The 23,456-nt window shown below is 43.9% G+C and overlaps 2 protein-coding genes across 3 annotated transcripts in view; both read right to left on the reverse strand.

Annotated features, from left to right (window-relative positions):
- LOC139368981 (zinc finger protein 335-like) overlaps nucleotides 1-13,119 on the reverse strand; it is a 31,024-nt gene extending 17,905 nt beyond the window's left edge. The window contains exons 1-17 of one of the 2 annotated variants that reach the window (XM_071108514.1): nucleotides 13,049-13,119; nucleotides 12,577-12,693; nucleotides 11,103-11,315; nucleotides 10,481-10,621; nucleotides 10,095-10,209; nucleotides 9,842-9,925; nucleotides 5,268-5,369; nucleotides 5,012-5,151; nucleotides 3,657-4,806; nucleotides 2,897-3,040; nucleotides 2,291-2,452; nucleotides 1,823-2,078; nucleotides 1,406-1,580; nucleotides 1,071-1,183; nucleotides 797-815; nucleotides 352-492; nucleotides 157-233 (exon numbers count right to left, since the gene is read on the reverse strand). In XM_071108514.1, the coding sequence (XP_070964615.1) occupies nucleotides 157-233; nucleotides 352-492; nucleotides 797-815; nucleotides 1,071-1,183; nucleotides 1,406-1,580; nucleotides 1,823-2,078; nucleotides 2,291-2,452; nucleotides 2,897-3,040; nucleotides 3,657-4,806; nucleotides 5,012-5,151; nucleotides 5,268-5,369; nucleotides 9,842-9,925; nucleotides 10,095-10,209; nucleotides 10,481-10,621; nucleotides 11,103-11,315 (3,032 nt within the window). In that variant the 5' untranslated portion in view covers nucleotides 12,577-12,693; nucleotides 13,049-13,119. Of the gene's footprint in view, nucleotides 1-156; nucleotides 234-351; nucleotides 493-796; nucleotides 816-1,070; nucleotides 1,184-1,405; nucleotides 1,581-1,822; nucleotides 2,079-2,290; nucleotides 2,453-2,896; nucleotides 3,041-3,656; nucleotides 4,807-5,011; nucleotides 5,152-5,267; nucleotides 5,370-9,841; nucleotides 9,926-10,094; nucleotides 10,210-10,480; nucleotides 10,622-11,102; nucleotides 11,316-11,751; nucleotides 11,868-12,576; nucleotides 12,694-13,048 lie in introns of those variants that run through there. The other variant, XM_071108515.1, reaches the window with a different exon arrangement.
- A 112-nt stretch (nucleotides 13,120-13,231) lies between these two features.
- On the reverse strand, nucleotides 13,232-20,386 carry LOC139368982 (matrix metalloproteinase-9-like). Its single transcript, XM_071108516.1, has 13 exons — nucleotides 20,093-20,386; nucleotides 19,581-19,819; nucleotides 19,165-19,313; nucleotides 18,697-18,825; nucleotides 18,260-18,433; nucleotides 17,759-17,932; nucleotides 17,364-17,537; nucleotides 16,340-16,495; nucleotides 15,856-16,063; nucleotides 15,055-15,194; nucleotides 14,751-14,901; nucleotides 14,188-14,291; nucleotides 13,232-13,968 (listed from the first exon to the last, which is right to left on the reverse strand). Exons 1-13 carry the CDS (start codon nucleotides 20,234-20,236, stop codon nucleotides 13,844-13,846), a joined length of 2,067 nt encoding a protein of 688 aa, XP_070964617.1. The 5' UTR covers nucleotides 20,237-20,386; the 3' UTR covers nucleotides 13,232-13,843.
- Nucleotides 20,387-23,456: the final 3,070 nt, after the last annotated feature.

Below are 23,456 nucleotides of genomic sequence, written 5' to 3' on the forward strand. Positions count from 1 at the left end.
AAACAGGGAGGTACTAACTGAACTTCACAGTGCAAATTGCTACAGTGTGTAATGAATACCACCCTGGTGTCACAGGACTGACTATGTGTATGTTCTGCTGAGATGCTCTGTTCTGCTGAGAGGCCCAATGAAAATTGCGCTACTTCCTGTACTGACCGGCTGTTGTCAACACTCTGGATGTGTGTGAGGAGATGCATCTTGAACGTATATCTCTTCTTGAAGGACTTCCCACACTGGGAAGTCAAAACAAAGATATTTATAAAGATTTCAAATAAAATCAGAAGATTAAAAACTAGAACCCTGATTGACTTGAGTGGATTATTGGAATTGTTAATCAAGGTCAGATGTTACCTTGTCACACATGTGTGGTTTCTCAGCACTGTGTGTCTTCATGTGCTGAGTGAGTCTCTTCTGCATGGGGTAGACTCTATGGCACACTGGACACGGGAACGACAACACCTTAGATACCTGCTGAGAGTCAGACAGACCACACTGGACACGGGAACGACAACACCTTTAGGTACCTGCTGAGAGTCAGACAGACCTGTGCAAATACATCTGGCTTGTACAGGCAGACCATACGACTGCTATGGGATAAAAAAAAAACAAGATATCTTACTGGGTTTAAAACCTTTAATACATATTTCATAAACCTGCTGTGGCATAAAAACAAGATATGGCACTAGGTTTATAACATGTTTTTACATGGCATGACCTGGATAGAAAAAGTCTATCTAGGGTAGTCAACTATAGTAACTCAACATTTTATAGATTTAATAAAGGTGAAAATACTTACAGACTCAGACTTTGTTTTCCTGTGAAAGGAGGAAAAAATAAGTTACTGGATCAAATTATTTGATTGATTAATTCAAATCGATTAAGCTTTGATCGGTCTCCAGCTTAAAAAAAACCCAAACAATAAAGGTTAATGTGCCATTTTGGTCTGGTGATGTAAGTTGTATGACGCTCACATGTGAATGTCCCACACATGGTGTCAGGAGAGAACATACTGCTCCTGGTTACATACTGCTGAGTGTATGATAACGTCCTGTGTGTGTGTGTGTACATACTTGTCCTTGTTGTGTATTGCAGAGTGTCTAATGACGTCCTTCTTATACACACTGCTGTAGTCACACTCCTCACACTTAAAGGGCTTGTTCCCCTGGTGGTTAAACATGTGTTCCTGTTTAACACAGCAGAGAAAACAGGCACTTACCATTCCACTGTGGTTATTACAGACAGTACATGGAACAGACCAGGCCTGAGATACAAGAGAAAAACTGAAGACTGACTCAATGATTTAAAAAAAAGCAGTGTAATTCACTTGCAATAAAGATGATGCTGTAATGAAGGCTATATACATTTGACTGACTGATTGGACTGTATGCCCCCGGGCCCCACTCACCTTGAGCGAGGACCAGCGTTTGCAACGGTAGTTACACTGCAGGCACTTGAAGCACTCTGGGTCGTTTCCTTGGTGAGAGTCTACATGGAACCTCAAGTCATCCTGGGACAGGAAGCGAGAGCCACAAATCCAACAGTTGTGAGGCCTCAGGAGGGGCTTCAGAGATGTGTAATATCTGGCGATACACACCGGCAGGGGGAGTGAAGGTATTTAGTTAGAAGATCTCGGTATGCGGCTACATCATGTAATATCCTTTCCAACAGTACAGATCTGTGCCGTACGCAACCACCATAGTTGCTGGAAGGGACAATGTAAAATGTTAAAATCCAGGCTATCCCAGTACAGTTCAGGACAGTACGATACAGGTATTCAGAGATACAGTAGCTCGTTTCAGGTGTCAGTAACAATGAGACTTACTTCATGTACTTCTTGCATTTCTTGCGGAGAAACCTCTTGGAGGGTCGACCTCGTTTCCTGGGGAAAAACTCTGCCTCCTCCGGCCTCCCATTGGGTGACGGGTCTTTGTTCTCAGAGTCTGACTGGCTGATGCCGGCTTCCACTGCTTTTCCATTGGCCAAGGAATCTGGTCCGTTTCCCAGGCCTGAGGAACTGGCTTCCTCGGAGCCTTGAGGGTCCACACTCTCGATACGCTGCTTGAATGCACCCTCAGCTTCTGCACTCAGCCGAAACAAGGAAAATGCAGAGCAGGGATAAGAAACCTATTCAATAACAGCTTAGTGAATGAAAACAGCACACAATTGTCTTCTTGCGGTGATCTTTGGAAAAGGCCTTCATTTAAAAATTGAGAAGACGGGCAGAAACAGCTGAGTATTTGTTCAGTGAATGTGAGCATGGTGAGTGTATTGTTCCTACAGTAGTACCCACCCTTGCAGTTGTAGCTGCCCTCTGTGTAGGTGAACTTCCTGGGGCGACCCACCCTGCGTCGGGGGCGGTCTGTGGAGGAGCAGGGAGGAGGGGCAGGTTGTCTCAGCAGGGCAGGCTGTCTGCCCCTACAATCCTCATCTGCTGGGTTATAGTCACTGTCCTCTGGAGAGAAAAGAGGGAGAGAGTGAGTGTGTGAATCCCAAATCGACCACTAGCCGCTACACCCAAGTAACCAACCGACTGACTGACCGACTGCCCAGCTGACCGGCCGATTGACCGGCTAACCGCCTGGCTAATGGGCTAACTGACCGACCGTCCAACCGCCCAGCTGACCGACCGACCGCCCAGCTGACCGACCGACCGCCCAGCTGACCGACTGACCGCCCAGCTGACCGACCGACCGCCCAGCTGACCGACCGACCGCCCAGCTGACCGACCGACCGCCCAGCTGACCGACCGACCGCCCAGCTGACCGACCGACCGCCCAGCTGACCGACCGACCGCCCAGCTGACCGACCGACTGCCCAGCTGACCGACCGACTATCGGCTTCATGTGACAAGTGCTTATATATATTTTTTAAAAACTTGACATGGATCTCAACGTACCCTCAGAGTCATGGATGGCCCCAGCATCTACGATGTCTTCGTCCTCTGGCTCCTCAGGCTGTGGCTCTGGTTTCACCTCAGCCTGCTGACGGGCCAACGTATCACTACGCCTGGGCCGACCACGCTTCTTAGGAGGGGGGCCACCTGGAAGTCACACAGCACACCACCAATCAGATCATTGTATTCCATACAGGACTATCAAATCAGCTCAATCAAATCCAATTGTTACCTTTGGGGATTGATTTAGGAATATTCCTTTTAGTTTCTATTGGAGCACAGAACCTCAGTTTAGGAGTTAATAAAGCACTCTCGTTTTATTTGATCATATTCCATACAGGCCTCGTTGGCAGAGCGCACGTTCGGTAAATGATAAAAGGGTTGTATTAGTCTATTTTCCCCAGGGGGATAAAAGTTGTAACCTAATTAATTCAGCTGAGGATAAATAGTTTTCATCTAATTGTTTCAATTGAGGATGAATAAAGTTTGATTCCATTTGAATTCAGTTTCTGCCCTCAGATGTGTCTAGGTCTAAACTGAGGATCAATACTAGTGATTCATTTAGATTTAGATGGCTGCCTCCTGTACTGTATGTTTATGTGTCTTTCTTCCCTCAGTTCTCTCTAGATGGGATGGGGCTACTGTACCTGCGGGTTTGAAGTGCCTGTCTCTCAGTTCTCTCTAGATGGGATGGGGCTACTGTACCTGTGGGTTTGAAGTGCATGTCTCTCAGTTCTCTCTAGATGGGATGGGGCTACTGTACCTGCGGGTTTGAAGTGCCTGTCTCTCATGTGGTTGATGAGGGTGTCTTTGGAGACGCTTTTGTAGGGACACATCTTGCATTTGAACTGCTGAACGATCACCACCTCCATCATCTCCTCCAGTTCAGCCATGGTGTGGGGGACGGTGACCCCTGGTCCTCTTCCAGCCCCCGCCTCCACAGCTGAAGTTCTAGACCCCCCCACCACGCCACCCTCCTCTCCCCTGAAATGCCTCCCCAGACTGGGGGACCACTGAGGCTCAGGGGCCCCCTCAACCTCAGGCTCCGGGCGGGAGGAGTAGGTCCCACTGCTGCTGATGTAAGGGCCAGGCTGGCTCTCTGTGCACTCCATAGCCTCTGCTGAGCCCGCTGTGTCTGCCTGGGGGTGGTGGTGGACTGATCCCACAGTGTCTGCCTGGGGGTGGTGGTGGTGGACTGATCCCACAGTGTCTGCCTGGGGGTGGTGGTCTGTGCCTGATCCCACAGTGTCTGCCTGGGGGTGGTGGTGGACTGATCCCACAGTGTCTGCCTGGGGGTGGTGGTGGTCTGTGGAGGAGCCCTCGCCTCCCTCCCCTATCCCAGTGTACCACCCCGGGGAGGCCTCTGGGCCAGTGCTGCTGCTGGTGGTCTCCATGTAGTGGGAGTGCTGGGGCTGCTGCTGGTCAGAGTGCTGTGGCTGGTCTGGGTCCTGGTTCTGGTCTGGGCTCTTGTTTGGGTCCTCCCTTTGCCCTTCCTGATCCTGGTAGTTGGAACAACCGGGCTGCTCTGAATCTGCAGCAACAAACTCCACATACTGCTGTAGGGTTCGGTGACCCTGGGAGTGGTTAGGCAGGGTTAAGTGACCCTGGGAGTGGTTAGCTCTGCTGCTGCTGTCGATGTAGCTCTGAGAGTGCTGCGGCCTCAAATCCTCTTCACACTCCAGGTACACCTCCGTCCCCGCACTGCAGTCCACAACATAGTGAGTGTGGCGTCGTCGAATGCCGGGGGACGAGGGGTTTGAGTCGGCGGCTCCGCTACCCTCCACGTACCCCCGCAGGTCCTGGTCAGAGTTGTCGACTACACCGTACTCCGGGAAGCGGGACAGAGACCGGGACGAGATCCTAGTCTGGTCAGATTCCTCGTCGTCTACATACGAGGAGGACGACTCTCCAGTCTGGTCAAATCAAAAATAGTCAAACTTTATTTAAAACTGCATTTAAAAACACACTTTACCGTAGAACAATGGAATAAAAGAAACTGAAAAGCCATAAAGGAGATAAAACAAGAACGATTTCTAAAATAACAATTAAATCCTTGACTTAAAAGGTGTGTTTTCAAACGTGACTAAAAAAAAAACCTAAATTGTGTCTGCCCCTTACCTGGTCAGGTCCGTCTGCATCTCCACCGCTACAGTCCATGTACTGAGATGCGTGGGAGTGCTGGGGCTGGTTCTCCTGGTCCTCATGGTCTGGGTAATGGCTGCCAGAGGGCTGGTCTGGCTGGTCAGGGTCCAGGTTGTCTAGCATGTCATAAAACATTTGATGAAAAAAAAAAAAGGGACAGCATTCACTTGAAATCTCTATGTTTCAATGTTCTTTCATGGCAACCCACTGGCATAGGTTGTATATTTCATACCCTGCATGTCTCCCTGGTCGTGGCAGGTGGAGGTAGGACCATCTCCCAGAGCCTCGATGGTGATGCGGTGATGGCTGGACAGGGCCGAGGACGACGTGTGGGCTACCATAGGAAAGGGAGAAACCACACTGGTCAGACCTGGATAACTCTAGTTTTAACTCTGCTTTGTGGAAAGTAACTCTCTGTCTGGGTCTGGTACAAACCTGGATAACTCTAGTTTTAACTCTGCTTTGTGGAAAGTAACTTTCTGTCTGGGTCTGGTACAAACCTGGATAACCCTAGTTTTAACGCTGCTTTGTGGAAAGTAATTATCTTTCCAGGGGACAAATAGTAACTTCGGCGGTGACTACAACTATCTGAATACAGATGTCAGGAAGTGACTCCTTTTCTGAAACTATTGGATTGGCTGCCTAATGGCAGGGCTGTATCTGGAACTGCATGTTGGAATGGCTGTCTTCAACCAATGGCAGGGCTGTGCCTGGAACTGCATGTTGGATTGGCTGCCTTCACTAATTGCAGGGATGTATCTGGAACTGCATGTTGGATATAGAAATAGAATGAATAGAGCACCTACAATCTCCCATCTTGACAGTTATAGTTGATCTACGCAATAAATGTATATCTGAACATTGTGTAAATGTCAATTCTCTTGAATGTCCATTGCCCCATGTGTACATTATCAAGTCAAACCAATTAACTAATGATATTTTTGTACAGAGAAGTATAAATAAGTTGTGACGCTCAACTATTCCAATCTGACAGTCATTTCTTTAGAGCTTCTGTCCAAAGCGCGACATACACACATTCTTCCCATTTATGTTTTTTGATCAGAAAGAATTGCTTATGCGTACCTTCATGTGTGTATGTGCAAAATACTACTGTTCTCAGATTCTTCATTTGATAGATTTTAGATATAAAAATGGGGTTTGGTTGCAAAACGCTATATATCAATTGTGTGCTGAAACGGAATGTTCGTGTCCTGTACACACACAAAACAATGGTTCTAAATAGTATCAGATAGGGGTTCTTCGGCTTGTAACTATAGCGGAACCCTTTTGAAGGTTCAATAAAGAACCATTCTCATAAGTTTATATATGGAACCTTTGAATTGTGGTTGTTTCACCTAGCTATCTTAAGATAAATGCACTAACTAAGTCGCTCTAGATAAGAGCATCTACTAAATGACTAACATGTCAAACGTAAATCCTTGACATAAATAATCTCATATTACTGTATTGATAAATGTTTTATTTAAAAAAAATCTCATATATACACCGAGTGTACAAAACATTAAGGACGCCTTCCTAATATTGAGTTGTATCTCCTCTTTTCCACTCAGAACAGACTCAATCCGTCAGGGCATGGACTCTACAAGGTGTTGAAAACGTTCCACAGAGATGCTGTCCCATGTTGACTCCAATGCTTCCCACAGTTGTGTCAAGTTGGCTGGATGTTCTTTGGGTGGTGGACCATTCTTGATACACACCGTTGAGCGTGAAAAACCCAGCAGCGTTGCAGTTCTTGACACAAACCGGTGCGCCTGGCCCCTACTACCATACCCCGTTCAAAGCCACTTAAATCGTTCTTGCCCAATCACCCTCTGAATAGCACACAGACACAATCCATGTCTCAATTGTCTCAAGGCTTATAAATCCTTCTTTATCCTGTCTCCTCCCCTTCATCTACACTGATTGACGTGGATTTAACAATTGACATCAATAAGGGATCATGGCTTTTACTTGGATTTGCCTGGTCAGTCTATGTCATGGAAAGAGCAGGTGTCCTTAATGTTTTGTATACTTAGTGTATATTGATGTCACAAAATGTATCATTTGTACAGTTCTTTATTAAAAGTGTAGTTATTTGTCACATTTGACTGTAAAATCAACCCATTTCTCTGCGAATGAGGTGGATATATAACGTTTTGCAACAAAACATGATTATTTGTCTCTGAAATAAAACCATCAAGCGACAGATTTCCAACTAATATAGGTCTGTCATTGAACAACACCATTCCACGATAAGATGGTGAAAAAACATATCTTTCATAAGTTCTTTAAACAACAAAAGCTAATTTACCAACATTTCCTAATATATATAGCTTTTTGAAATTAAACTTAATTTGATCTACACAATACATTTCTATCTTTACATTCTGTAAATGTCCATCGCTCCAGGTGTACCTAATCAAGTCAAACCAATGACCCAATGATATTTTGTACAGATACAGTGCCTTGCGAAAGTATTCGGCCCCCTTGAACTTTGCGACCTTTTGCCACATTTCAGGCTTCAAACATAAAGATATAAAACTGTATTTTTTTTGTGAAGAATCAACAACAAGTGGGACACAATCATGAAGTGGAACGACATTTATTGGATATTTCAAACCTTTTTAACAAATCAAAAACTGAAAAATTGGGCGTGCAAAATTATTCAGCCCCCTTAAGTTAATACTTTGTAGCGCCACCTTTTGCTGCGATTACAGCTGTAAGTCGCTTGGGGTATGTCTCTATCAGTTTTGCACATCGAGAGACTGAAATTTTTTCCCATTCCTCCTTGCAAAACAGCTCGAGCTCAGTGAGGTTGGATGGAGAGCATTTGTGAACAGCAGTTTTCAGTTCTTTCCACAGATTCTCGATTGGATTCAGGTCTGGACTTTGACTTGGCCATTGTAACACCTGGATATGTTTATTTTTGAACCATTCCATTATAGATTTTGCTTTATGTTTTGGATCATTGTCTTGTTGGAAGACAAATCTCCGTCCCAGTCTCAGGTCTTTTGCAGACTCCATCAGGTTTTCTTCCAGAATGGTCCTGTATTTGGCTCCATCCATCTCCCCATCAATTTTAACCATCTTCCCTGTCCCTGCTGAAGAAAAGCAGGCCCAAACCATGATGCTGTGTTCAGTGTGATGAGCTGTGTTGCTTTTACGCCAAACATAACGTTTTGCATTGTTGCCAAAAAGTTCAATTTTGGTTTCATCTGACCAGAGCACCTTCTTCCACATGTTTGGTGTGTCTCCCAGGTGGCTTGTGGCAAACTTTAAACAACACTTTTTATGGATATCTTTAAGAAATGTCTTTCTTCTTGCCACTCTTCCATAAAGGCCAGATTTGTGCAATATACGACTGATTGTTGTCCTATGGACAGAGTCTCCCACCTCAGCTGTAGATCTCTGCAGTTCATCCAGAGTGATCATGGGCCTCTTGGCTGCATCTCTGATCAGTCTTCTCCTTGTATGAGCTGAAAGTTTAGAGGGACGGCCAGGTCTTGGTAGATTTGCAGTGGTCTGATACTCCTTCCATTTCAATATTATCGCTTGCACAGTGCTCCTTGGGATGTTAAAAGCTTGGGAAATCTTTTTGTATCCAAATCCGGCTTTAAACTTCTTCACAACAGTATCTCGGACCTGCCTGGTGTGTTCCTTGTTCTTCATGATGCTCTCTGCGCTTTTAACGGACCTCTGAGACTATCACAGTGCAGGTGCATTTATACGGATACTTGATTACACACAGGTGGATTGTATTTATCATCATTAGTCATTTAGGTCAACATTGGATCATTCAGAGATCCTCACTGAACTTCTGGAGAGAGTTTGCTGCACTGAAAGTAAAGGGGCTGAATAATTTTGCACGCCCAATTTTTCAGTTTTTGATTTGTTAAAAAAGTTTGAAATATCCAATAAATGTTGTTCCACTTCATGATTGTGTCCCACTTGTTGTTGATTCTTCACAAACAAATACAGTTTTATATCTTTATGTTTGAAGCCTGAAATGTGGCAAAAGGTCGCAAAGTTCAAGGGGGCCGAATACTTTCGCAAGGCACTGTAAGTGTTCTTGATCCAAAACCACACTATACCATCATTAAAGGGATAGTTTATTCAGAATACAAACATGATGTTCAACCTGCCTTGGCTGCGTTTGCTTCTGAATTCTTGACTTATGAAATATACTTATTCCTTTCGCTGAGGGAAAGATGGGGAATGTATAACGTTTACATTATGTCAGGATATGTTATTGTTAGCCATCAGGGATCCTCTGGGAGGAGAACAGACACAGTCTGGTACCAGTCACCATATCAGCCGTGAGTTGGGGAGGAGTGTTGCACTTTGGGGCAGAGGTCAGGTCAGATGAAGTGAGGAAGAACAGATATCACGAAAGGTTCTGTCTAGCAACAGAGATGCATTGGCTGTTCAGACGTGTAAGGAGGAGACTCAGCATAGGAGAAAGGGTTAAATATCAGTGCTTGTGTGAATATGTTTTTTGTCTGTTCAGCTGTTCGACCCTTTGGGGTGAATAAACTTGATTTATGCTTTCATAGAGTCCGCCCAGTTCTTACTCTGACATTTAGACCCTAACAGCTGTATTAGCTGCATTCTCGCTAACACTTAACATTAAAACACTATTGTGTCTGTAAAAAAAACGTATTTACCTTTGAAGCAACATTTTCTTAGCGTGCTGTTACATAATACTTTAGTAATAGCATTTTAATTGTCTAGCAATGAGCGGAGAGTTTTTGCAACTACTGTACACAAGCGGAATTAGTTACTGTAGCCTGTGAGAGAAAAGCTCACCATCATCTGATCCTTGTAGTATCAAATACTGACCCTCACTGGTCTCTGCAGCTCCGTCCTCTGCACTGGTCACTGCTATACAACCTGGAGAACAAGGATACATAGATATTGACTGTGATGGACATATTACATTACCCAAATGGAGTGTGTTGGTACTGACATTGATTGTTACGTTTGTGTCTAATGTTTTATATATTTTCACGATTGACAGGAATCAAATTTCCTTTGGGGAAAATGTTTTCATTCCCCTCACCATTCATGATGTCGGGTCCGATGGTAGACTCTATGATCTTGTCTATGGCTGATCCCAGATCTGAGGAGGTGGAGGCTGTCGAGTCAGATACCGCCGCGCTGGAGTGAACCGTCACCTGCTATACAATATACGATATGACGTTTTTAAAAATGTATTTTTTTAACCTTAATTTAACTAGGCAAGTCAGTTAAGAAAAAAACAGTGACAGTGACATTCAACTAAAGTAGGTAAAATAACCATATATCAATCAATCCAAGTCAAACCTAAAAGAAACACAACTATTAGCTAAATCAATGCTAGTAGAAAAGAGTGTTGTACAGTCAGTGGGGGGGGGGGGGGGTACTATGGGGTGAACCAAGGTGTGCTTGAATATTAGAGATGCTCACCTGGGCTGACCCAGACACCAGGATGGACTGTGTTACAGTGGAGACGCTGGTGGACTGGGCCACAGAGGAGGAGTCTGGGAGGTGGACGGTGGCCCTGTGGTGGGTGACATCCGTACTGGAACTAGTCTCTGGTAGGAACACCTGGAAACAGTAACACGGGTGAGAGGCATGGACATGGAGACTAACTAAAACATTAAGGTCACTCTGTGGATAGTCCCATATAGATGCTCTACAGATGGTCATACTGTCAACAAACTATCTGTTGATAAGCAACTGCTTGTTATGGCTACAGTTAGGGTTAGGTTGAGAATAAGGGTTAGGATAAGTGTTGAAATGTTGTTGACATTTATTGAACATCTATAAACCATCTATTTGGAACTGTCCAAAAATAAAAGTGTTACCAAAACACTAGAGCCCCTACCAGGACAATCAAACATAGACGTCTTTGGGTCCTTGAAAAAGTGCTTTATAAAATGTATTATGCTTATCATTACAAACACACAGGCTTTGAGTGTATTACTTTTGACTTTATTACACTGTACCATTAAGTATCTCTTGTATGTTACATAGCATTAAAGTTTGATGATCCTGAACAGTTCAGATAGTGTTGTTTTGTTAATACCGGGACCCCCTCTGAGCTCTGTCCCACGTGGCAGTCTGACTCTGGGGCAATGCGGTGGTGGTGCTGGCTGTGATGGTGGGATGCTGCATCACTGCTGTCTGCCGACATGGCCTCTGAGGACTCCATGCCCATACCGCTCTCCGACGGCTCCTCCATTCCGGACCCCGACGGACCCACATCACTGCTGCTCTCCACCTCTATCTCCCCTTCCATCTAGCATAGAAAATAATATGGTCCATAACAGAGCTTTTAGAATAGAATGTTCATTTTCCCCAGAGGGAACTTCAGTATCCAAAGAGACTGGGTGACATGTTCAGTGTGTGAGGGAATCAAACCCACAACCTTGGCAGGTGTTGAGGGGCGGCAGGGTAGCCTAGTGGTTAGCGTGTTGGACTAGCAGCCGAAAGGTTGAAAGTTCAAATCCCTGAGCTGACAAGGTACAAATCTGTCGTTCTACCCCTGAACAGGCAGTTAACCCACTGTTCCTAGGCCATCATTGAAAATAAGAATTTGTTCTTAACTGACTTGCCTAGTTAAATAAAATAAATTGTCAATATAATGCTGTAACTCTCGGGGCATCTGACCCATTTCCATGCTTAGGACAGTCATGGTCACACACTACACTAGAGATATCTATATTGATCTATACCAGTTTTCAACTATCATTCGAATATCCATCCATCTTCTGGCATTAGCCTATTCTTTCACAGGGAGTGTACTTTTAATTGGATATTGATTGTGTGAAATGGCCTTAAAAAAAGAAATGGCAGTTTATTGCATATCAGTTTAGAGGTGTTTCTCTAGAGTAGCATTCGTGAGGGTGCTTTGTTGAACGGACTCCTTTCTGTGGGTCTTTGAGTGTGAAGGTAAACAATACCACTGATGAACATACAGTAGCTATCTAGCTAGTTAGCTAGCTACATGGCTAACTATAACTTAACCACATTGGACGTGGTTTCTTCTTCTTTGTGCTTAGATAGCTAAAGTGAAAGCCAAGTTTACTAGCAAGTAGCTAAACTAGCTAATAATAGTAGCTTTGCTAGGAAGACAGCAAGGTTAGTTAGCCAGCTAACGTTAGTTATTCGTTAAGCCAGTCAGATCCTGATAAAATAATACTGCTGACACGAGGTTGCACAACACATGCAACAAGGTCGGGTGGCATAACAGGTCAAATATAGCCATTATTATCGTTTTTATTTTTGGACGGCTATAGCTAAACACAACTGGAGTCGAGCGTGTAGCTAATAACGACCCCACTCTTTATGATTTAAACAAGCCTAGCTGCCCTCCCTCTTGCCTGCTCCGACATTTTCCCGACCAGCCTTGGTTTTGCATTCAGGCATTATAGTACCTACCAAAGCGTGGGGCCTCAAGGGCCTCAGCAAAAACAGATTGTCCAACGCTCGTTCCTGAAGAAAATGTATTTAATTGATCTATATAAACACGAGATCCTGTGGGATATTTTTTCACTTACCGTGTATTGCGAGTTGAATTCGTGTATGACTTAGTAGACACGACAAACAGTATAAGAAGTTGTACGCGATAATTGCTACTCCATTCTAGTCGGGCGCCATCAGTATCTCCTCGCTTCCTGTTCGACAAAAAACGGATCTTATTTCTCTGTTTTGCTAAAGTGGAAGCCGCTTTAGAAGGTGCTCCTTGCATTTTTATTATGTTAAGGGCAGCTTTCCTCCCCAATTAATCGTATTAAACGATTATATTCAATAAAGAGAATGAAGAGTATATTTAGATGTTTGGTAAAGTATAGGATTATTGTTTCCAGAGGTATACGTATTACAGAATTTGACTACGAGCAGCGCAGTTAATTTTCAAGTGTAATATCGAGCTCCTTACAATGTAAAATAGCATCTTGATGATTGTATAACCATGGTTAGATGTTACAATGTATCTATTTACTTAGATTTCTTATAATGTGGCAGTGGCACCTTAATAACGCTGGATGTTTGGCTCTGTCAACTGTGTGGACATTCAACAAAAAAAAAAAAACAGGCATAGCTCCCAACTATTATGCGGAACCTCATTGTGTTGACAGCAGAGAGGAAGAGGCTTGGTGACCGCTGCACAATATGATTAGTTAGCTATATAGTTAAAATGACAACAACTAATAATGAAATGCTATTTGTTTATTGAATTTCCAGTTCTAATACAAAACATTGATTTACTTACGAAATAACTTAAACGTGATGGAGACACCATTGCGTGACATCCAGTGCAAAAATACATGGCTTTTTGGGCCAGTTCAGAAATATAAAACAACACCAAATAAACCAACATTGCATTGTTGAACACAAAAATAAAACTAGAGGGTAATAATACATACAAATTCATGGCTCATCAAAGAATATCTGCGCCAGGCAGATAGGCTTAAGCACCAACAGATTGTGAATCGGATCTGCTGGTGCTGAAATCGTTATTATTTCAGGGCAGTGGTTATCTGTCTCTAGACCCTACACTAGAGGACAATACATCCATTTACTCACACAGTTAGAAGGAAATTGCCCGTACATGTGTATCATTTGGTTTGACCTGAATCAACTGGACGGGGGGGCAATATTTCACCGTCTTAAAAAGCACACAAAGTGGGGCGTCGTTTCAACTTTACAAACGGCACCCGTTTTTATATTCATACTAGAACCAAGATGGCCCCTTAGACCGTCACGAAATACTGACTTGAATGGGGATACTCATTCTAGTATGTCAATTTCTATGGGTAAAGTAGCTCAGTAGCGGAAGTTGGAGGAGTCGGTACACTTCAGGATGTCGTACTTCACGTATCCCACACGGTCTACCTGTCTCCTAGAGTTCATTCGCCAGTAGAAACGATCCCGACAGAAGTAGATGTGGCCTAGAGTAGGAACAATCACAATAGGTTATGAGGAGTTAAACATGATTGTGAGTTATAACATGATTGTGAGTTACTACATGATTGTAATTTGTCTAACTTTGATAAGAAAGTACATACTAAACTGACAGTTTGCTGTAATATTTTTTGCTTCGTGTAGAATAAAATAAGGCCCTTTTTAAAGGTCTACACACAAGAGTAAATTAATAATTTAATATTTACCCTTGAAGTGGAAGACATCATGAGCATCATTGGGAACACCCCCGAAGACGATGTCTGTGAAGCGGGGATATCCCTTGTCGATATTCTGGCCCTTCACATCCAGCCTGTAAGGATCAGATACATTTGGTTTGGTTATTACAAAACATAGACCTACAGATACAGAAAATAGTTATAAGTTGAACCTTGATCCTTGAGCTCTTCTGATCCTCTTCATCTTCTAGTTACTTTTTAGGTCAGCATTCTCTAGGTTACGATAATATAGCTTATAACAATATTCTGCTGCTTAGCAGTCATTTTTATCCAAAGCAATTTACAATACAGTGAGTGCATGCGTTTCTAGTATGTGGATGCGATGATGATCCCTTCAGAACTTGAACCCACAACCTTATCTCAACACCCCCTACTTCCTAAACTCAGGCTTTTATTTCTCATGTGTTTTTGTTCTACCTTGTGTTCGTTTTTAGTACCACATTGATATTGATTACTGCATTTGTTTGTGTTTTAGAGCGTGCAAGAAAGGTGTTTCACTGTACTTGTATACGGGACATTGAAACTTGACTCACCTCCAGTAGTTCTCTCCACTGAAGAGCAGCACCTTGCCTTTCCCTCTCTGCAGTGCTCCCTCCACCTTCTCTACAGTAGAGGGCAGACCCAGTTTGTCAATGCTGCGGGGTCCCAGGAGACTCTGTCCTGTATACACCCAGAACCTGGTGCCTGTGGGATAACAGAGACAAAGCTTAGAGTCTGTGTGTTTGTGTGTGTGTGTGTGTGTGTGTGTGTGTGTGTGTGTGTGTGTGTGTGTGTGTGTGTGTGTGTGTGTGTGTGTGTGTGTGTGTGTGTGTGTGTAAAAATCAGAATTCTGTTTACCTGAGAAGAAGTAGATTTTCTTTGTCGCAAGGTCCTCAAAGGCCGTGTCAATGACGGCCGGCAGAGCTGGCCACCTCTCAGACATGGAGAACGGACCCTTCAGTCCACCCTCAGTCTTGCTTGACAACCTCCAATATTGCCTGTTGAATCAGCAAAAATACATCACAATTATGAATTTAGCAAAAAATGTATAATTATTTTTTTTACATTGTAAGATAATGGGCTACAATTTCATAAGAAATTGTGCTATAATGATTCAAAAAGTGTTCATGAGCGCTTATGGTCCTTGTGGTGTAGCTGTTCTTAGTAGTGTAATCCAGTGTAAGGAATATGTGAATCCTTGGCTTGTTTATTTACATTCTGTCCTGTACTCATACATTGTATATCCTGTTTTTCTCTCAGGTTATCTCTCCCTTAGCCCATAACTCTATCCTGTATCTCTCTCCAAGTTGTCTCTCCCTTAGCCCATAACTCTATCCTGTGTCTCTCTCCAAGTTATCTCTCCCTTAGCCCATAACTCTGTCCTGTATCTCTCTCCAAGTTTTCTCTCCCTTAGCCCATAACTCTATCCTGTATCTCTCTCCAAGTTATCTCTCCCTTAGCCCATAACTCTATCCTGTATCTCTCTCCAAGTTATCTCTCCCTTAGCCCATAACTCTGTCCTGTATCTCTCTACAGTTATCTCTCCCTTATCTCACAACTCTTGTTGTGAGGGGCATAACACCCATTTAACATCAAAGCCCTCAAAAAGGTTCTACTGTCGGACCGCAAAGCAACCTTCTTTTTTAAAAGGTTGCTCACCCATCCTTGAAGAAGTGCAGGTCTCCATCGATCTCTGTGATGGCGTCGAACTTGTTGATCTGGCAGGCGTCCTGGGATGGGTCCACAGGGTGTGTAGTGGTGGGGCTGGTAGTGGTGGTAGTGGGGGTGTTGGGCTCAGGCTCGTCGCTGGGACCAGGTGTAGGGATGGTGGGCCCAGGGGGTGTGGGGTCAGGGCCTGTCTTGGATCCTGGGTGGGAAGATAGTGGGAAGGAATGCAATGAATTAAATGAATAACACTATTGTCATTGTTGTTCCATTACCAACGGATCTCTGTTGTGATAGGGGGAAATACTGAGTTGTATGTATGTTGTGAATTCTGTGGGATCACATGATATTGCAGCCTGGTGCAAGGTCTGTTTGTTTCGCCAACTCCTATGGTAGTTGTCAGTCAAGAAAGCGCAAACAGATCTAGGACCAGACTAGGGATATTGTGTAATCATGTCATATTGTGATAATATCATACCATAGAGATACTGAATGCCCTCAACATCATCTTCATGCAGGGAGAAGTCTTCCACGTAGCTGTACATGGGATACATGAGGGCGTCTCTGATGTTGGAGTGGTCCAGACCCAGGGCATGACCGAACTCGTGAGCCGCAACCAGGAACAGACTGTAGCCTGAGAGAGGAGAGGGTGAGTAGAAACACATCATTAAGTCAGTTGTGGTGTGCACCTATGACCTGAGTGTCAGTCTGCTATCATGCCAACTACCCATCAATCATTGTCACATTTGGCTGTAAAATTACAGTAATGGAGTTGGCTCGAGCACAAACAGATCTGGGATTAGGCTATAGAAGGAGACAACAGATCTGGGACCAGGCTATAGAAGGAGACAACAGATCTGGGACCAGGGTATAGAAGGAGACAACAGATCTGGGACCAGGCTATAGAAGGAGACAACAGATATGGGACCAGGCTATAGACAGAGACATCAGATCTGGGGACAGGCTATAAAAGGAGACAACAGATCTAGGACCAGGCTATAGAACGAGACAACAGATCTGAGACCAGGCTATAGAACGAGACAACAGATCTGAGACCAGGCTATAGAATGGGACAACAGATCTGGGACCAGGCTATAGAAGGAGACAACAGATCTGGGACCAGGCTAGTGCACCTACAGTAATATACATTTTCCACACTATTGAACCAAGATGAGCTACACTGCACTAGCCTGGTTATGTATATACCTAGAATCGTGCTTGAAAGGGCAATTTCAAAGTAAATGATCTGAGCCAGCAGTTTGAGTCAGCATGGTAGGTGCCCTGACGTTGTCTCTGACTGTCAGCCAGCAGTTTGAGTCAGCATGGTAGGTGCCCTGACGTTGCCTCTGACTGTCAGCCAGCAGTTTGAGTCAGCATGGTAGGTGCCCTGACGTTGTCTCTGACTGTCAGCCAGCAGTTTGAGTCAGCATGGTAGGTGCCCTGACGTTGTCTCTGACTGTCAGCCAGCAGTTTGAGTCAGCATGGTAGGTGCACTTACTCACCCCTATCTGGGCAGAAGCCCCATTTCGTGTCTGCGTCAAAGTCGCCGGTGGTAGCGCACCACAGCCTGCCGTCTCCCCGTCCCTCGCTGGTGCATGAGTCATACTTCTTCCCCAGGAAGACAAAGGGGAACTGGCACGGCTCTCCCTCAGAGTTTCCACCAATCACAGCCGTATCTGTCATAACACAGACACAACACTATTAGGGAACATGTGTCACTCTAGCTGTACTTGATTGTGGTTTCCTGAAGCAATGGAAACATTGGAATAGTCCCAAAAATGCAAACCCCGCCCATCTGACTCTCCAGACAGGATCAATAAAACATTCAAAGTATTTGAAAGAAAAATAATACTATTTGAACCCAGGTCTGGTAGTGGTGACAGTGATACTCCCTCACCTCTGTTGGGACAGAAGCCATACTTCTTATCCTTGTCAAAGTTGTCTGTGGTGGAACACCAGCGGTATCCATCACTGCGACCCTCTGTCGTGCAACCTTCATATGTCTCCCCCAGGAACACGAAGGGGAACACACATTCTTTGCCATTGCTGTTTCCGTCGAATGTGTACAGAACTGTGTGTGAGAAAAGGAGAGAGGGAGCGAGAGAGAGAAAGAGGGAGAGAAAGAGGGAGAGAGAGAGAGAGAGAGAGAGATGGAGCGAGAGAGAGAAAGAGGGAGAGAAAGAGGTAGAGAGATGGAGCGAGAGAGAGAGAGAGAGAGGGAGAGAAAGAGGTAGAGAGAGAGAGGGAGAGAGAGAGAGAGATGGAGCGAGAGAGAGAAAGAGGGAGAGAAAGAGGTAGAGAGAGAGAGGGGCATATGATTAGAGGCATGTCAAAGAAAACTCGGTCTAAAATACTGTCTGACCAATCATTCCTCTCAAGTATTAACTGTCAATCTTACGTTCACTTGGACAGAAGCCAAATTTCTTGTCTCTGCCGTAGTCGGCTGTGGTGGCACACCAGGGCAGGTTGTCAGAGCGCCCCTCTGTGGTGCAGGTGGAGTACTCTTTGCCCTCGAAGGAAAAAGGGAAGTGGCACAGAGCACCCTCTGCATTGCCAAAGCTAGTCTTCACAGCTGGAACAAAAAAAGTTATGTTTTTATTGGGAGTAATTGTGAACAATAGCTATGTCAAACATGATTAAATACATATAATAAGATGGTTCACTGGAGCTCAAGATTTCAATCCTACAGATGACGTGGAGATTTTGGCAGAGGCACATAGTTCAGTTCAATCTCAGTCAATAAGACGCTTAAAATGGGCACTACGGGGTGACCTAGCACCATAAAGTACTGACTGACTGAAACAGCCAGGATTGACTATACACCTCCATGCTGACCTGCTCCTTTGCCGAGGGTCCAGTTTTCGTCGTCGTCAAAGTGGGCGTCTCCCTGTATGCCCTCACCAGGGGGGAAGGCGTGGGCCAGAAGGCCGTCCTTACCATCGAAGGGGTAGCCGTCTCCATGATCTGGAAAATAACAAGGCAAGGAATTAATGCCATTCATTTCATGCAGGGTTAGGGTTAATCGTACTTCAATTTGGTCAGTTCAGTTCCTTCCTTTCATGTTTCTTCAATAAAGATTCATTTGGATGTGTATTCTTCAACTTAGAGATACGTATTAAAAATGTAAACGTTCTGGGAGGCCGAGGCGGTTTAATTGATGCTTTCAGAGATTGTATGACACATATTGCATAGCCTTGAAATCCAAAACTGACATGCGCCGTTTCACTGAAGTGAAACGATGGGTGAAAAACAGCGCGTCCGTTCGGATCTCAGGCTGCGTACAGTTACTGCAGCCCTTCTTACCTGCTTTTCCAAATGACACCATGATGTCTGCGGTGCCGTCGAAGAGTCGCGTGAAGGTGAGAGGGGTGACATCACTCCACACCTTGAAGGCTCTGGCGAAGGCGTCATCTATCAGAGAGGCCTCCATGTCTGGAGAGTAGTTCAGGATCCTAGAGAGAAAAGCAAATCACCTCTGTGAAGGCCACTGAGGCTTGAACGGCCACATGTTTAGCTACTTGCTCTGTTTGCTATAAATCATGTAGTATTTCCAGGCCATTGTTACACTGTGCACACCTGGCTTTAACTTCTCCACACACTATACTTGTAAACCTAACCTCGTCCACACGCTCAATTGCTACCGACTGGGTGGATGAGATTAGCCTCAACCCTAATGCTTAGAACCCTAAACCAGTCCCACATAATCCCCTTCACAGTACCTGTATGTAACATCATGATGATCCCATTTCAGGTCCCCGTCAAAGGTCTGGTAGGAGCGTATATCAGGGACCCCACAGCGAGGTGCCTTCATTGCTGCTACCGTAGACTTGTCCAGCGTCCCTGTCTCCTCCAACCCCATCTGCCTCTGCATTCTCATCAGAGCCTTGGAGGTGGACACCATAGACTGGAAACCACTGCGGTGCTGAACATTCATGTAGCCAAACCTCTTCAGGTAGCTCTGAAGGTAGGAAATAATGAATGCAATGAGATTTAATAGATAATTCGATCATTGCAAATAATGAGATCGCAACTATTGAGATTATTGCATATAATTAGAAATTACTCCATTTAGATTGATTGACTTTAGGTTTATATTATGTCATGACATTGAGACACGATGGACAATTCGCCAAATGTAATTTTAGCAATCCTCCACACAGGACAAATTAAATCTATTTATAGATTTAAAAAGCTAGAATATTTCATGCGTCTCTATGCATCTGCTACTCACTTCTGCCAGCTCCATATCCGTCATGTTCTTGAGGACATCTCCAGGGAAGGTGACAGACACGGTTTTCTCCAGGGGGAAGCACCATCCACCTACCGTGCACATTGCCAACACTAGGAAAACCAGAACCCTATGGTGAGATCTCATGGTGAGACCAAAGTAAGATGAAAGTTGCCTAAAGTAATAGAGAAGATGTGTGATGTGCCAGACAGCCAATGAAGAGACTCTCAGTGACAGTAACAAAGCTTGCAGTGGATCACTGTTCCTTGAAGTTTAGTGGATAGGATGTTCTCCTTTGGTGCTTTGTGCTTTGGGTTCAGTATTTATGCTCTCAGTCTTAGTCACCCTCTTAACCTCCACCCCCTTTCTCTCTCTCTCTCTCTCTCTCTCTCTCTCTCTCTCTCTCTCTCTCTCTCTCTCTCTCTCTCTCTCTGTGTCTCTCTCTCTCTGTCTCTCTCTCTCTCTCTCTCCCAGTCATTACCCCTCCCTATGGGAGTGAGCATTATGTTATTGTTCAGGGGGTTTCCAAAATGTAGTAATCTACAAATGTATCCCAATATTTTTTGTTCCGTTTTGACATGTACAAGGATCACAGGTGGAACCTTAATTAGGGAGGGACGGGGGCTCGTGGTAATGACTGGAGTGGAAATAAGTGACATTATATCAAAATACATCAAACACATGGTTTCCATGAGTTCGATGCCGTTGCATTCGCTCTGTTCCAGCCATTATTACGAGCTGTCCTCCCGTCACCAGCCTCCACTGACGAGGATAACATACACAGTTGGGAACATACACAGTTGAATAATTATGTTTTGGCTTTTATTCTTGTCAAAGCCAAGTCTAGGACAAAAAGGCTTCTCAACAGTTTTTACCCCACAAGCCATAAGACTCCTGAACAGGTAATCAAATGGCTACCCGGACTATTTGCATTGTGTGCCCCCCCAACCCCTCGTTTACGCTGCTACTCTCTGTTTATCATATATGCATAGTCACTTTAACTATACATTCATGTGCATACTACCTGAATTGGGCCGACCAACCAGTGCTCCCTCACATTGGCTAACCGGGCTATCTGTATTGTGTCCCACCACCCACCAACCCCTCCTTTACGCTGCTGCTACACTCTGTTCATCATATACGCATAGTCACTTTAACCATATCTACATGTACATACTACCTCAATCAGCCTGACTAACCTGTGTCTGTATGTAGCCTCGCTACATTTATAGCCTCGCTACTGTATATAGCCTGTCTTTTTACTGTTGTTTTATTTATTTACTTACCTATTGTTCACCTAACACATTTTTTTGCACTATTGGTTAGAGCCTGTAAGTAAGCATTTCACTGTAAGACTGTACACCTGTTGTATTCAGCGCCCGTGACAAGTAAACTTTGATTTGATTTGATTTGATTTGAACGGGGTATGCTGTAATGTCCCAGAAATCCATTGTTTTCATTTCCTGTACGAGGTTTATGGGAAAAACACCTGCTGACATGTTTATTCAATGGTCATATTCATCTATGAGGTTTAACCAGAGGTTGTGTAACTGTGACACAGTGGAAGATAAATGTAAAATGTAAAATAATACACACACTTCTGTTATCTAAAATAATACATTGTAGCCTCAAAAAAAAAAAAAAAAATTGGCTTTAAATAAAGATTGCTTCCACTTTTCTATTTTCAGATTTGGAAAACTGTGACTGACTGGGTCAAGCTATAACTACTGCACTGACAACTGTCTTAAGATATACAGGTGTAGCCTAGTGGTTAGAGCGTTAGACTAGTAACCGAAAGGTTGCAAGTTCGAATCTCTGAGCTGACAAGTTAAAAATATCTGCTGTTCTGCCCCTGAACAAGGCAGTTAACCCACTGTTCCCCTGAACAAGGCAGTTAACCCACTGTTCCCCTGAACAAGGCAGTTAACCCACTGTTCCCCTGAACAAGGCAGTTAACCCACTGTTCCCCTGAACAAGGCAGTTAACCCACTGTTACCCTGAACAAGGCAGTTAACCCACTGTTCCCCTGAGCAAGGCAGTTAACCCACTGTTCCCCTGAGCAAGGCAGTTAACTCACTGGTCCCCTGAACAAGGCAGTTAACTCACTGTTCCTAGGCCATCATTGAAAATAAGAATTTGTTCGTAGCTGACATGTCTAGTGAAATAAAGGTAAGAAATAACATTCTCTGTCTTTCCCCACAGATCAATGACTGAATACATGTAGTAGATGAGGTAAGGGTCATCATGATGTGACTGAAAGTTGACATTGAACTATATACAAATGATACAAACTAAATGAATTGTTACAGAAAGTCATGTTTTTATATATATTTACATATATTTTTATATATATATATATATATAATACACAAATAAAATGCTTCTAACAACACAATTCATTTCACAACAAGGCTTACTGAACATGTAATAACGACGTTGCAATACGGTCTGTGGTCAATTTTTTTTATGTAACGAGCTACATTAATGTCACCATAACAGGTGACAGATCATCACCTAAATCATTGTGATCAAACTGCCCCATATTAGGTCATAGGAGTATCAGTAGTGTGTGTTTCCCAACTAAGGAGATCTTTCATCATTCAAGAGTGGTTTTTATTTCCAGTCCAAGCATCTTACATAGGCCTATGTAGTCTCAGTGCAACAGCTTTACACATACAGAGTAGAGTATTGGTTTGGTCTTCTGCTTTCCAAAACAAAATGGAGACAATGACCCCCGAAAGACCAGATACAACGTAATCTATTATTATGATGTGGTTATGTGGTTAATTACTTCTGTATATAGCAGCATTTCAGTGAAGCAGGAAGAATGACTCAAACCTGCATGAGGGGCTTTTTTTTCTATGAGTACACGGCTGACAACCCCCTCCCCCCTCCCCTCCCCCTCTGTCCCCATATACACTAGACCAGATGTGATGAGAAGCGGTCTACAGCTGGGAATGATCCAGGTGAGGATACAACTATAGACATTGAATCACATTCGTTCTAGTTCTGTAGGCAGGACGTGAGGCAAGGGACTGATGGGAAGCGTCCTATTTTCTGCCAGTGGTTGGTTTCAGGCTGGTTGGTTTTTCTCAGAATTATTGGTAAAGGGATATGACAAACAACACCAAAGAAAATTTGCCATATCCGTTAGGATATTGTATGAGCATATCTTGTGTCTTATCATGATAGCTGTCCAAGATGAAAAAATATATTTACTTGATCAACATACACAATTCACTTCAGTCTACAGTATATACAGTAGCTTTGATGCATCTGGTATACACATACAGTAACAGCCTAAAAAAATTATACTGCTCCAGTCAATATACTGCTCCAGTCAACATACTGCTCCAGTCAACATACT

The sequence above is a fragment of the Oncorhynchus clarkii genome, chromosome 16, assembly GCF_045791955.1.
Source record: "Oncorhynchus clarkii lewisi isolate Uvic-CL-2024 chromosome 16, UVic_Ocla_1.0, whole genome shotgun sequence".
Lineage (NCBI taxonomy): Eukaryota > Metazoa > Chordata > Actinopteri > Salmoniformes > Salmonidae > Oncorhynchus > Oncorhynchus clarkii.

Excerpts from the sequence above, each read along its gene's own strand:
- LOC139368982 (XM_071108516.1), bottom strand. The coding sequence starts at position 20,236 with ATGAGATCTCACCATAGGGTTCTGGTTTTCCTAGTGTTGGCAATGTGC. Across the intron at positions 16,064-16,339 it reads GGGCATTCAGTATCTCTATG|GATCCAAGACAGGCCCTGAC; the intron begins GTATGATATTAT and ends CTTCCCACCCAG. Across the intron at positions 13,969-14,187 it reads TGATGTCTTCCACTTCAAGG|GCCACATCTACTTCTGTCGG; the intron begins GTAAATATTAAA and ends TTCCTACTCTAG.